Source organism: Phasianus colchicus, chromosome 29 (assembly GCF_987193195.1).
Source record: "Phasianus colchicus chromosome 29, bPhaCol1.hap1.1, whole genome shotgun sequence".
Taxonomy (NCBI): domain Eukaryota; kingdom Metazoa; phylum Chordata; class Aves; order Galliformes; family Phasianidae; genus Phasianus; species Phasianus colchicus.
This window is the reverse complement of record NC_143464.1, coordinates 2,018,673-2,031,428: the sequence shown is the minus strand read 5'-3', so window position 1 is coordinate 2,031,428 and position 12,756 is coordinate 2,018,673. Positions and strand designations below refer to the sequence as shown.

At 49.3% G+C, this 12,756-nt stretch overlaps 2 protein-coding genes across 2 annotated transcripts; one reads left to right on the top strand and one right to left on the bottom strand.

Moving 5' to 3' along the window:
* Positions 1–1,950: 1,950 nt before the first annotated feature.
* Positions 1,951–2,907, bottom strand: LOC149914542 (olfactory receptor 14J1-like). The gene has a single exon (XM_090126415.1). It carries the CDS (start codon positions 2,905–2,907, stop codon positions 1,951–1,953), a length of 957 nt encoding a protein of 318 aa, XP_089982541.1.
* Positions 2,908–11,097: 8,190 nt separating this feature from the next.
* On the top strand, positions 11,098–12,013 carry LOC149914541 (olfactory receptor 14J1-like). The gene is made up of 2 exons (XM_090126414.1): positions 11,098–11,646; positions 11,975–12,013. The coding sequence occupies exons 1-2, from the start codon at positions 11,098–11,100 to the stop codon at positions 12,011–12,013; spliced, it is 588 nt and encodes a 195-aa protein (XP_089982540.1).
* Positions 12,014–12,756: the final 743 nt, after the last annotated feature.

Sequence of the window (12,756 nt, the reverse complement as noted above, 5' to 3'; positions counted from 1 at the left end):
GAGGTCACCCCGCAGCCTTCTTTTCTCCAGGCTGAACAAGCCCAGCTCTTTCAGCCTGTCCTCATAGGGGAGGTGCTCCAGTCCCCTGATCATCTTCGTGGCCCTCCTCTGGACCTTCTCCAACAGCTCCCTGTCTTTCTTGTACTGGGGGCTCCAGACCTGGACGCAGTACTCCAGATGGGGCCTCACAAGAGCAGAGTAGAGGGGGACAGTCACCTCCCTGTCCCTGCTGGCCACCCCTCTTTTGATGGAGCCCCGGATCCCATTTGCCTTCCGAGCCGCAAGGGCACACTGCTGGCTCATGTTAAGTTTTTCGTCTACCAAGACCCCCAGGTCCTTCTCCACAGGGCTGCTCTCAAGGACCTCTCCTTCCAGTCTGTAGGGATGCTTGGGATTCCTCCGGCCCAAGTGCAAAACTCTGCACTTTGCCGTGTTGAACCTCATCAGGTTCACCCGGGCCCACCTTTCTAGCCTCTTGAGGTCCCTCTGAATGGCATCCCTTCCTTCAACCGTGTCGACCACACCACTCAGCTTGGTGTCGTCAGCAAACTTGCTGAGGGTGCACTCGATTCCGTCATCGATGTCATTGATAAAGATGTTAAAGAGCACCGGTCCCAAGACAGATCCTTGGGGGACGCCGCTCGTTACCAGCCTCCACCTGGACATGGAGCCATTGATGACCACTCTCTGTCTGCGGCCTTTCAACCAGTTTCTTATCCATTGAGTGGTCCATCCATCAAATCCACATCCCTCCAGTTTGGAGATAAGGATGTGGTGGGGGACCATGTCAAAGGCTGTGCTCAAGTCCAGGTAAATGACATCGGTCGCCTTTCCCTTGTCCACCGATGCCGTCACTCCATCATAAAAGGCCACCAGATTGGTCAAGCATGACCTTCCTCTGGTGAAGCTGTGCTGGTTGTCATGGATCACACGCCCTTTCCTCATGTGATCAAGCATGTCATCCAGGATGACCTGCTCTGCCCTGCATAACCAAGTACGCAAAGTTTAGGGTTAGGGGAGGGGTTGAAGGTGAGGAGGGCAGAGTGCAGGAGCAGGCTCTGTGGGTGTTGGGAGTTCAGGATAGGGATTAAGGGTTAAAAGTCACCTTGTGGGGCATAGATGATGCAAAGATTTAGTGAGAGAGTTTGGTGTTCTGCTAAGGTTTTCAGGACAGTGTTAGGGTACAGGTAAGCATTACAGATAGGTGTTTTGTTTTGGGCTGCAGTTTGGGCTAGCGTTAAATATAACATTTTAATGCTAGCAACTAAAGCTTGGTTTTAGAATGAGTGGGAGAGTAAGTGTGGGAATCTGTGCAGTCCGTTCCTTGGGAATGTTCTTGGCAGCAACGTTTAAAGAAGCCCGGAGCCTTCAGGCACTGCCATGAGGAGATATCCACTAACGATGGACTTGCTGTGGTGGAAACTGTGTGACACAATTGCCTACTGCGTGTCCTTGCTTGTGTTTGCAGCCACAGAGCAGCACTGTCACCAAGCCACAGGAGCTGCAATGCTAAGGGTCAATGGGATTGAGTTTCAGCTCAACACACCATCACCACACCACTGAATTCTGTCTCTTAGCACAACATTGTGCATTTTCATGCACAGTTTGATTAACAGTTGTATGCTTCCTGCTGGATTTTGGGTTTCTGAGAACAGTTTAGACCAGCAGCTCCAGAAATGTTTCATAGGAAGGAAGACAAACGAAGCCATTACATGTCCTTTGTTTTGTTAAACTTCACAGAAATGCTGGTCACTCATGTACAGCGTGTCTGGACAACACTGAATAGGTACAAACTGAGTACTACTGGATGTGGATAGTGATGTTTCAGCAAAAAACATTAGAGTACATAAAACACACACAAAAAAAAATTCAATAAATTACACTTAGAAGATGAATATACAAACCAAAAAAAAAGGCAGTTGTATTCCGCTAAAATCTGCATTAAAATGCTTAGGTAGAAAAATGTGGGCAGTTCACTGCTTTCGAAAAGCAATTGGTCATCAGTTTCCGAAGAGCATCCTTGATCTCCTGGTTCCTCATGCTATAGATGAGGGGGTTCACTGCTGGAGGCACCACCGAGTACAGAAATGACACCACCAGGTCCAGGGATGGGGAAGAGATGGAGGGTGGTTTCAAATAGGCAACCATGCCTGTGCTGAGAAACAGGCAGACCACGGCCAGGTGAGGGAGGCACGTGGAGAAGGCTTTGTGCCGTCCCTGCTCAGAGGACATCCTCAACACGGACCTGAAAATCTGCACATAGGACAGCACAATGAAAACAAAGCACCCGAAGGCTAAACAGACACTAACAAGGAGAAACCCAAATTCCCTGAAGTAGGAGTGTGAGCATGAGAGCTTGAGGATGTGGGGGACTTCACAGAAGAACTGATCCACTGCATTGCCTTGGCAGAGAGGCAGGGAAAATATATTGGCAGTGTGCAGCAGGGAATAGAGAGCCCCAGTGCCCCAGGCAGCTGCTGCCATGGTGGCACAAGCTCTGCTGTCCATCAAGGTCCCGTAGTGCAGGGGCTTGCAGATGGCAACGTAGCGGTCATAGGACATGATGGTGAGAATGCAATACTCTGCGGAAAACAAAAAGAAAAAGAAAAAGACCTGTGCAGCACATCCAGCATAGGAGATGTGCCTGGTGTCCCAGAGGGCATTGGCCATGGCTTTGGGGAGAGTGGTGGAGATGCAGCCCAGGTCGAGGAGGGCGAGGTTGAGGAGGAAGAAGTCCATGGGGGTGTGCAGGCGGTGGTGGCAGGCTACGGCTGTGCTGATGAGGCCGTTGCCCAGGAGGGCAGCCAGGTAGATGCCCAGCAAGAGCCAGAAGTGCAGGAGCTGCAGCTGCCGCGTGTCTGCCAAGGCCAGCAGGAGGAACTCGCTGATGGAGCTGCTGTTGGGCATCTGCAGTTCCTGGGCATGGAGTCCTGTGCAGAGTGCAGAAAATAATGACAGAAGTCAAGATAACTTGCAGACACTCTCCTCCTGCTATACTATAGAAATGTTTCTTTCTCTTTGAAAAATGTTCATTTAACTCCATAACTTCAATTTACTTGCATGAGCTTTAGTGTACCTTAAGAAGTAGAAGCTGAAACAGCTCTTACTTTCCTCTCATTTCCTAATCATATCTCAGCTTCCTAGATAATTTCCTCTTACAATCAATTTCCATCCCTCATATCTTTATGCTGTCTGCACTCACAGTGCCCATCCCTACCTCTTTTCTGCACTTACATTTCTGTTAGAGAAAGCTGTCTGTTTTCAGGATAAGAGCATTATTCATGTCAGCAGAAAACGATAGCAATTTCAGCTGAAAGCACTTTAGGAGAATGTTCATATAAGGGCAAATTGTGAATGGTACAACTCAGGATTCTCAGAGATGTGTTCATATTTCACATCTCCTTTCAGAATTCTGCCTCCAACTCATTCTCCTTCCCTAAGAACAGGTGTTGGAAAATCCCTGCCTCGTCTCTCCTCCTGCAAAGCACCCTTGGAAAAAAAAACACCCAGTGGTGAGTGTAGCTGTTATCCCCCTGCCCCAGGCAGCAGCTGTAGCAGCAGCAGACCTCTGCCCTGCCCTGCCGTGGGTCTCCTTCCCCCCACACATCTCCCCGCAGCGCCCTGGGCAGCTCCCCGGGCAGGCTGAGTGCTGAGTGCTGAGTGCTGAGTGCTGAGTGCTGAGCCTGGCAGGCGGCAGAGTCAAAGCCTGCAGTGAGACTTACCTTGTCAAAGGCTGTGAGCAGTGCTCCTGCAGTGAACTCAACACCTGCTCAAACCATACATATCCTATAAGCTCTCTGCCCTTTCTCTCCTCTCCTCCTGTCACCTGCAGGCTGTGCTGTGCAGAAGAGCTGCTCCTGGGCACAGCTGTCTCTCTGCAGCGCTGCCCACTTGTAGGAGCTCCCTGAGTCCCAGGAGCCCAGCCCAGCCCAGCCCAGCAGAGGATGTCATTTTCTCTTCCTCACTGCTCTCCCTGGAGATGCCCTTGGGGCTGCAGGGCTGGCAGCTCCCGATAGACAACAGGGTCATCTCTGCAAAACGTACTTTGAAGTCAGATGAATTAATCACCAGTAGCCAAGCTGATTTCGGAAGCATTGTTTGTCCTAACAGATTGTGTGTGCCGAGCAAAGCTGCCAATGCCCCATCTGGTGTCATGGTTTTATGATTCTTGTTATCAGTATTCCACATCATAACATCATGTAAAGCACCGGGAATTAAAGAGTTAATACTCCAGTTCTGTGGACGGACAACTTTCTGGATACCTGGTTCTCAGAAGAGAAGAAGAACCGCATATCCCAGGGGACTCTGAGTTCAGAGGGGAAGATAAGCCGTGGGAGGAAGACCTGGGATCTCTCACTTGCTCGCTGCCTGGCAGTGTGTGGCTGCGCGCCCCAGCCGTGCGCCTTCAGTTCAAAGTAAGGCTTTTGGTTTCAGACACTTGCTCTCTCATTATGTTTGAGTTATTACCCTGAATTCCAATTTTATTTTATAACATTGTGTTATCTTACATTCCAGTATCATGTTTAGTAAAAATAAGTTTCCTTCTTCAATCATTGATGCTGTTTTTTATTATTTTTATTATTATAAATTTATTTATTTATTTATTTATTTTTATTTTATTTTATTTTTTGGCCAGTGGGACTGCCAAGCCTTCAGCCCTCTGTCACGGACACACATTGATCCAGATAACTCCGTAACAAGACAACACACTCAGTCATATGCTCTGCTTTTAGGACGGGTGTGTGGAGCCAAACGTTGGACCTGATGATCACTATGGGTCCTTCCCATTGTGGGTTGTCCTAGGATTCCATGACAAGCTGGATACAAGCACGGTGGGTTGGAATGACTGTGGTGTCACTGTGGGTAGGAGTTCAGTAACACAGTCACGATGTTCTCTCAAAAGTGTGGAGAGCAGTGATGTCAGAATTACTGGGTTATGGCAGTGATCATTATTACAGTGATGTCAGAGTCACTGTGCTGGAAAGGGGAGACAAGCTCAGTGATTTCAGCTCCACTGTGTCGTCACAGCTGATATGAGCACAGTGGTGTTGCAGTCAGACAGGAGCTCTGCATGTGGGTGAGCATCAAACACGGCATCCCCAGAACCAAATGCTACCAGTGAGGAAATGGTGCCTCCACCTTGGGCCTGGGAGTTCAAAGTTCTGTTGGGATTGACTGCTTGTTCAGACTGAGCCCCTCTCACATCCCACATCCTGGCATGAGACACACTGCCCACATGGGACTTGGGCCTCACGGCATCCTTGCACCCCATGCAGAGTCTGGCAGCTGCTGTGCCCTGGTCTTTCATTTGACATCAGACAAACCTCCATCCCACTGCCCCAGGAAGGGCCCTGAGCCAGCACGAGGGACACGATCTCCCTGCCAAGGCTCTGGGCATCAGGCCTTGGCCTTTCTGCTTCAGAAGACAAAGGAGGCTTTGCTCAGCATCACAGCCACCATCCCAGTGCCTTGGTCTGCCTGCAATCATGGCTTCCAATTATCTGCTCTAACGAGTCCCTGGGGAAGCTGGCTTGTCCATGGCCCTCAGTGGGGCCCATTAATACTCCAGGAAACTTCACTGTTACTACTGACTTTCTCTTCTTGAGCACTCTGTGCAATCTTCTCTCAGAACTGGAGGTGGATGGACTCAGCAGCAAAAGTCCCGTGGGGCCCATTACAACCTGAAGAGCCCTCCTGTGCCTTGTGCCTTCCTGTCATCTTCTTCAGCTGTTCAGAACTTGTACAGCAAATTGGAGAGGTATCTCGAAAGTGCTTAAAGAGGAAGACAATGATGGGCATTTATGAAGACTATTTATTTATTTATTTATAGTTGGGTTTAAACAAGAAGTTGCAGCAGCACTTTGTAAATTATATTGACCCAGGATGTCCCCTAATGAGCTTTGCCCCATCACTGTGTGGACAAATGTCCTCCCCAGCTACTCCACCCCATTTCTACTCCCATTGGCCCCATGGGACTTGCATCAGTTTTTCTCACATCACACTTCTCTGCATTCCTTTACTCGGTTTTAAACCTCATTTGCACCAACGCCCACTGGCTTTCCTCAGTGAACCAGCTGCACATGGGAAATGAAAGATTTTTTTTTTTTTTTTGCCATCAGCTGTAAACATCATGCAATTGAATGAACAGTAGAACAATGTAATCAACTGCATGCCTTGTCCAAACCACACCTAATGAGGTTTGTCTTTTACTGGGAATATCTGTACAAGAAATATGTTAGGCAGAGATAGGAAGACATAGGTAGACAGTTAAGGAGTTGATCAAAGAGTCCATCAGACTTTGCAGAGGTGGAGCAAGTTCCTATAATCTCCCTGAAGTTCGCAGATCAGCCAGACAACTGGGAGGTATCTGAGTGAACAAAGAGCAAGGGAAGGAAAAATTTGTAGAGCAGTGGGAAGAGCATGTGTCCAGCTGGCCTGCAGAAAACTTGCCCTGAACCATGGTCATTGATTTCGGAGAGCTGGAGACACCTGGAGGATGAGGGACATCAAATACACAGCAAGGTAGAGCAGCGGTGGATGCTGGGCATTGGTCACAGGGCATTGGCACTGGCACCAATTCCTCAGAGAACCAGCTGCACATGGGCAATGAAAGATTTCTCTTTTTTCCAACAAACAGAATTCCTTCATGATGAACAATGAAACACAGTCTGTGTCCCTGTACCTGAAGGCTTGTGTTTCCTGCTAACACAGTTCTGCAAAATGCTGTTCTTTTTGGAATAAGATAGAAAGGACACAAAATCCCCTGAAAGACTTGAATTTTCAACTTAAAAAATACCAGATCTCATGAGTATTTCAGAACTTGAGAGGTGTGTTAACTCATTTTCACTGATTTCTGTCTTGGTCTTCAATCCATTCAATTCAGTTCAATTGCTTCAGTTTTATTGACATGAACATCTTTCAGACTTACCGCTTCAAAAATAAAAGAAAATCCATCTGTGTTTTGAACAGAGCCTGGCGCTCCCCAGAATTTCCCTGCCGAGAATTGTCCATGGCAGCTCTCAGTGTTCCCACTATCTGGGTCACACTGTGATACTGAGATCTTCTCACGTTCTCAGACCTTGTTTTAGAAGGTCACATGCAGCACAGGACGCTTCACGCCCTTCATGCCAGGTAGCATGCCCCATTTCACTGTGAGCTCACATTCACCCTAGCTTTCCTTTTGCAGTGTATAAATTTCTGAAAGCCCTTCTGTCTTTGATATGTCTGGGCAGGTTCAATTCTGTGTGAGCTTTAGACTTTCTAAACTAATCTCAGCAGGTGCACTAGGACAAACACTCTGCATTGCTCCCAGCTGACCACATCTTGTTTCCAATTCCTATATCTGCTTTCTTTCTGTACCATACACCACAGACACTTGAAGAAGCCAAGGTGTGCTCTCCTGAAACCCAAAGGTGTGAGGTTGACTTTTGCCCTCCCTTCAGACTCCTCAGCTCCACCATCCCATGGCCACTGCAGACCAGGTTCACTTTGACCTTCAACTTCTCCACCAGCCCTTCCTTGCCGGTGAGTATGAGATGCAGCAGAGCACCTCTCCTCTTTGGTTCCTCTGAGGTTTGGCGAAGAAACTGTCAGCTGCGCTGTCCAAGGATATCCTGGATCTTGTATGCCCTGCTGTGCCGTCCCTGCAGCAGGTACTGGAGTGAAAAAGGCCCCCAAAGGGGACAAGGGCCTGACAACATCAGGCTCCCATCTGTCTGCAGAGGGCACCTTCCACTTGCTCTTCCTGATCAGGAAGCCAGGAGCAGACACTGTTGGTCTCCTCGGTTTGCCATTGCCATTCACTCTGACCTGGCTGCTCTGCCATCCCCAGGAAGAGCTCAGTGCACTCCCACAGAGAGCAGTTGCCCTTCCTTGTCTCCTCATCCATCTATCATAAAGACTTGTGCTACAGTCCAGTTGTGGAAGCCATTAAACCACGTCCCTGTGATCCAAGCAAGAACTCAGACCTGCAAGTGTACAAAGCTTTCTAGCCCAGCACATATTGGTGTTCTCATTCGTGTAAAACCATATAAGAAATCGTCCTGTTCAGGAGGCATTATTGGATTCAGTGCATCCATGGTATCTATGAAGGTGGCACATAATCATGGGACCCACTGTGGGGCGCCAAGTTGTCCAAGCAGCATGGACACTCCTGGGCATGGCTTTCCTGAAGGCCCTGTGCTGCATTTGCAGCTGCATGTGAGTGTGCTGGACAGCCCAGGGAACTGGTATGACACTAGGCTGCTTCTGATGTCATTCACATGAGAGCACATAGAAAACTGAGGCTTCTTCAGGTGAAGAACACAGATGTGTGTCAGCTCTGTAGTGCCTTGAGCTCCAGAATAGGCAGCAGATGGAGAACACAGGAAGATCTGCCTCTTCTTTTGTGAGCTCATCCATACAGTCAGCTGAATAACTCTGCATACTCCATGGAGATGAGTAAAAAAGACATACTCCAGTGCCCTAAACGCAGTGGTCTGTTGTCATTTGGGATGGCCAAGAATAGCTCTAACCCCTCTCTTGCCCTCAGCTGATGCTCAGGAAGGAGGTGTCTGTCTCAGGGATTTCCCACACACTTCCCAAGCACTAGCACACATCCAGGAGCACCCCAGGCACCTTGGTCATCACCCAGGCTCTGTGTGTGAGCAACTGACTCTCCTCTGGAGGACCAAGGACTCAGAGCAGGAGCTCACATGCAGGCAACTCCTTGTGCACATCTGAACTGAACCAGAGAAATCTCAAACCTATTTCCGCCATAGGGATTCCATCTAGGGATGAGATGCCAGCACTGCCTCAGCAGGATCACTGCCCTGCCCAGGGCAAGTCTACCCATCCCTGTCCTTGCCTGTGTGCTCTTTTCGTTACAGCAACACTCAATGAAGGACTAACAGTATGTCTGGAATTAGTCCTTGTCCAGTGGGCATTTGGTGGTTAATTCAGCATATTTCAGAGTACAATCATGACACTGTTGTCTTTCAGGAGCTTTTGGCCACGGAGACCCAGGCACATCTCCAGGGAGATCACTGGGAGGATAGAAATCACATCCTCTGCTGCTGAGCTGTTCTGAGCTCCTGGGACACAGGGAGCTCCTACAAGTGGGCAGTGCTGCAGAGACACAGCTCTGACTAAGAGCAGCTCCCGTGTACTCTGCCTCAGCACAAGGGGCGCATTCGGCAGGTGACATGAAGATGGAAGAGAAAGGAGAGAGGGATTACAGGATGTGTGGGGTGTGAATAGGCTGCGACCTCACTGCAGGAGCATTGCTTTCAGCCACTGACAAGGTAAGTCTCTCACTATAGGTAATGCAAACACTTTTCCAACAGGGATCACCAAATCTGGCACATCCCAGTGCAGATCAGGCTGCATACACTCTGTGTTTCTTTATCATGGAACAAGAGCTGTTCCAGCTGAGGGCTTCCCTGCTGCAGCATCAGAGCACAGCTCTGAGGGCACATCAAGAGAGAACCCTTAAGTGCATTTTACCTCTCTGCTTTCCTTTAACGTATATATTCTTTCAGTAAAGCCATGGGAGCTCTCTTAGGTTCCCTTTTTCACTTGAAAAAATAAACATGCACTTAGATAGTGCCCTGCAGACAGAGTGGGTTCTGGACAGCAAATAGGAATGCAGAGATTTGGGCTGGTGTCTGCATGCTCAGTCAGGGAAATGGCAGGAAAACAGCCCCCAGGATGAAAATCTGCAGACCACAGAGATATGATCAGGGAATTACCCCCTTCAGTGCAGGGACCTTCCTCTGAGCAAGCTCCCACCTAGAAACGTTTCTGCCCACATGGCCATGGGGTCCGATGCATGAACCACCTCCTGTGCAGGCAGAGCTCCAGCAGAGCAGAGCAGCATCTCCCCAGGCACGTGTCCATCACCCTCTGCAGTGCACAGGGGCTGAGAGCCACTGCCTGGGGCTGTGGGCAATGCAGTCTGTGAGGCTGGGAAGGAGCTGGCTTTCCCTTAATGAGATGCCATCAGTTGGACACATCTCCCTGAGGTGTCCTTCAGAGCCGTGAGCTGACCTTCAGGATGCAAATATTTCCCCTAGTCATGAAATCAAAGTGCAGGGAAGAAGCAGAGAGATGCAATATGCAAATGCTGTGGGGTTGGTGAAATCAGTGTTAGGGGTCATTTGCAAATGTGTGGTGATGAGGCACTGCTGAAGTACATTGAGAAAGTGTGAATACACAGTGATGGGCTGTGGACTCCTGTTTTCTGAGTGCGTCTGACTTCATAATTTTATGGTAATGCAATTGTCTTGCATCTGCTAAGTAGTCAAGCTCAGAGCAATTGGAAAGAAACCCAGTCAGCTCCCCTTACTCTGCACTAAGCAGCAGTGAATCCCTTTGCCTCTCAGGTCTTACAGCTGTTCAGACTTCAGCAAACACTCCTTAGGCATGGTGAGCAGGATGAGAATTTGAAGGAAAAAGTGATCTCTAGAACTTCTAATTTATCCACATATTTTTGGCATTAACATTCAGATGCAGACCAGCACTTCTGCATTAGAAGTGATTTTATCTGATATATTCTGTAAGTAAAGTTTGACCCCACACCATCACCATGGTTCCATGTAACCATAGGGACAAGTCTGCTTCATTGAGATTAAAAGTGCAGAGACCCTCATGGCAAATTTGACCTCATGAAATGTAGATCACATCATGGACATGAATGAACACAGCCCACATGGAAAGACTTGTCCTTGACTTTTATCCTCCTTGAACAGGTCCTGGTGCCCAGAAGTACTGCAGATGCCCAACAGCAGCTCCATCAGCGAGTTCCTCCTGCTGGCGTTGGCAGACACGCGGCAGCTGCAGCTCCTGCACTTCTGGCTCTTGCTGGGCATCTACCTGGCTGCCCTCCTGGGCAACGGCCTCATCAGCACAGCCGTAGCCTGCCACCACCGCCTGCACACCCCCATGTACTTCTTCCTCCTCAACCTCGCCCTCCTCGACCTGGGCTGCATCTCCACCACTCTCCCCAAAGCCATGGCCAATGCCCTCTGGGACACCAGGACCATCTCCTATGCTGGATGTGTTGCCCAGACCTTCCTGTTTGTCTTTCTGATATTGGCAGAGTATTTAATTCTCACCATCATGTCCTATGACCGCTACGTTGCCATCTGCAAGCCCCTGCACTACGGGACCTTGATGGACAGCAGAGCTTGTGCCACCATGGCAGCAGCTGCCTGGGGCACTGGGGTTCTCTATTCCCTGCTGCACACTGCCAATACATTTTCTCTGCCTTTTTGCCAAGGCAATGCAGTGGACCAGTTCTTCTGTGAAATCCCCCAGATCCTCAAGCTCTCCTGCTCACACTCCTACCTCAAAGAGATTTGGCTTCTTGTGATCAGTGCCTCTTTAGCATCTGGGTGCTTTGTTTTCATTCTTTTCTCCTATGTGCAGATCTTCAGGGCCGTGCTGAGGATGCCCTCTGAGCAGGGACGGCACAAAGCCTTCTCCACGTGCCTCCCTCACCTGGCCGTGGTCTCCCTCTTTGTCAGCACAGGCATGGTTGCCTACCTGAAGCTCCCCTCCATCTCCTCCCCATCCCTGGACCTGGTGGTGTCATTTCTGTACTCGGTGGTGCCTCCAGCAGTGAACCCCCTCATCTACAGCATGAGGAACCAGGAGCTCAAGAATGCGGTGAGGAAAATGATGCCCTGGTCACATTTCAGCAGGGATAAACTTTCACATCTGTCTCAACAAGTGACTCAGTCTGTACAATAACAAACTTATGTTCCTTACTGATTATAATATTTATTTATGTTTATCACTTCATTTTTCTTTGCTGTTCATATATATGTGTGTGTGTGTAATTATCATTAGTGGTTATCATGGTCCTACACATATGTTTGGCTTCCTTCCACTTGTACTGAGGCATCACCGTGCTCTCTTTCTCCTGGAGCCCATAGGAACTCTGGCTCAGTGCTGACTTTCTCACAGCCTCCATGTTCCGCCTCTGTGTCTGCAGGCAAATGAGATGCCAGCAGGCACCGTGGAGCTGATATAGGCTTGATTAGCAAATGGGATCAATGTATTAGCCGGTTGAACAATATATTACTTTAGCAGAAGGAATCAGAGTGTGCTCGTCGTAAAACTTCTGTGTTTAGCTTTGACTGGTGTGTGAACAGCCCTGTTTTTATCAATGATCCTGTTTCACAGAAGCTCTGAAATCACTTTTTTGCCTCCACCAGGTGCAAGAACTTGTTCTTGGGTTTGATATAACTGTTTGCACTTACACCAGACCAAGATAGAAAGTTGTTGATTGTGGCAAGACAAGCAATGGAAGTTTGCCAAACTGGGGGGAAAGAGCTAAAAGGTGAGCCAGGGTGCACCGTGATGAAGAGGAAGATGAACTAAAGGGGAGGAAGTAGGTGCTGTGAGAAGGAGGACATGTGGTGTCAGGGGCTGTGCTGGGGGCCCATCTCTGTACCACTGCACGCATGCTGCCCCACACAGTGCCTGCACTGAGCTGCCAGGGGCTGCCTGTGGGGCGGTGGGGCCGGGCTGTCCTGCAGAGGGGAAGGCACACGGAGCCTCATGCTGCGGGGCTGGGACCCCAAAATCAGCCTGGAACTCAGCGCCCAGCTGCGCTGTGCTCACCTTGCCTGGCTCCCAGGTGCCCCCTGTGCTGCTCTGTCACTGCCCCTCTACAGGACAGGGGAGAGAACACATCTCAGCAATTCCTGGGTTGAGGCACAAAGCGTTTTATTCTTTCTTTGCTTAAAACCCAAAGACAACAAACTGTGTGTG

Coding starts and splice junctions, on each gene's coding strand:
- LOC149914542 (XM_090126415.1), bottom strand. CDS start 2,907: ATGCCCAACAGCAGCTCCATCAGCGAGTTCCTCCTGCTGGCCTTGGCA.
- LOC149914541 (XM_090126414.1), top strand. CDS start 11,098: ATGTCCTATGACCGCTACGTTGCCATCTGCAAGCCCCTGCACTACGGG. Junction 11,647..11,974: donor ACCAGGAGCTCAAGAATGCG/GTGAGGAAAATG, acceptor CTGTGTCTGCAG/GCAAATGAGATGCCAGCAGG.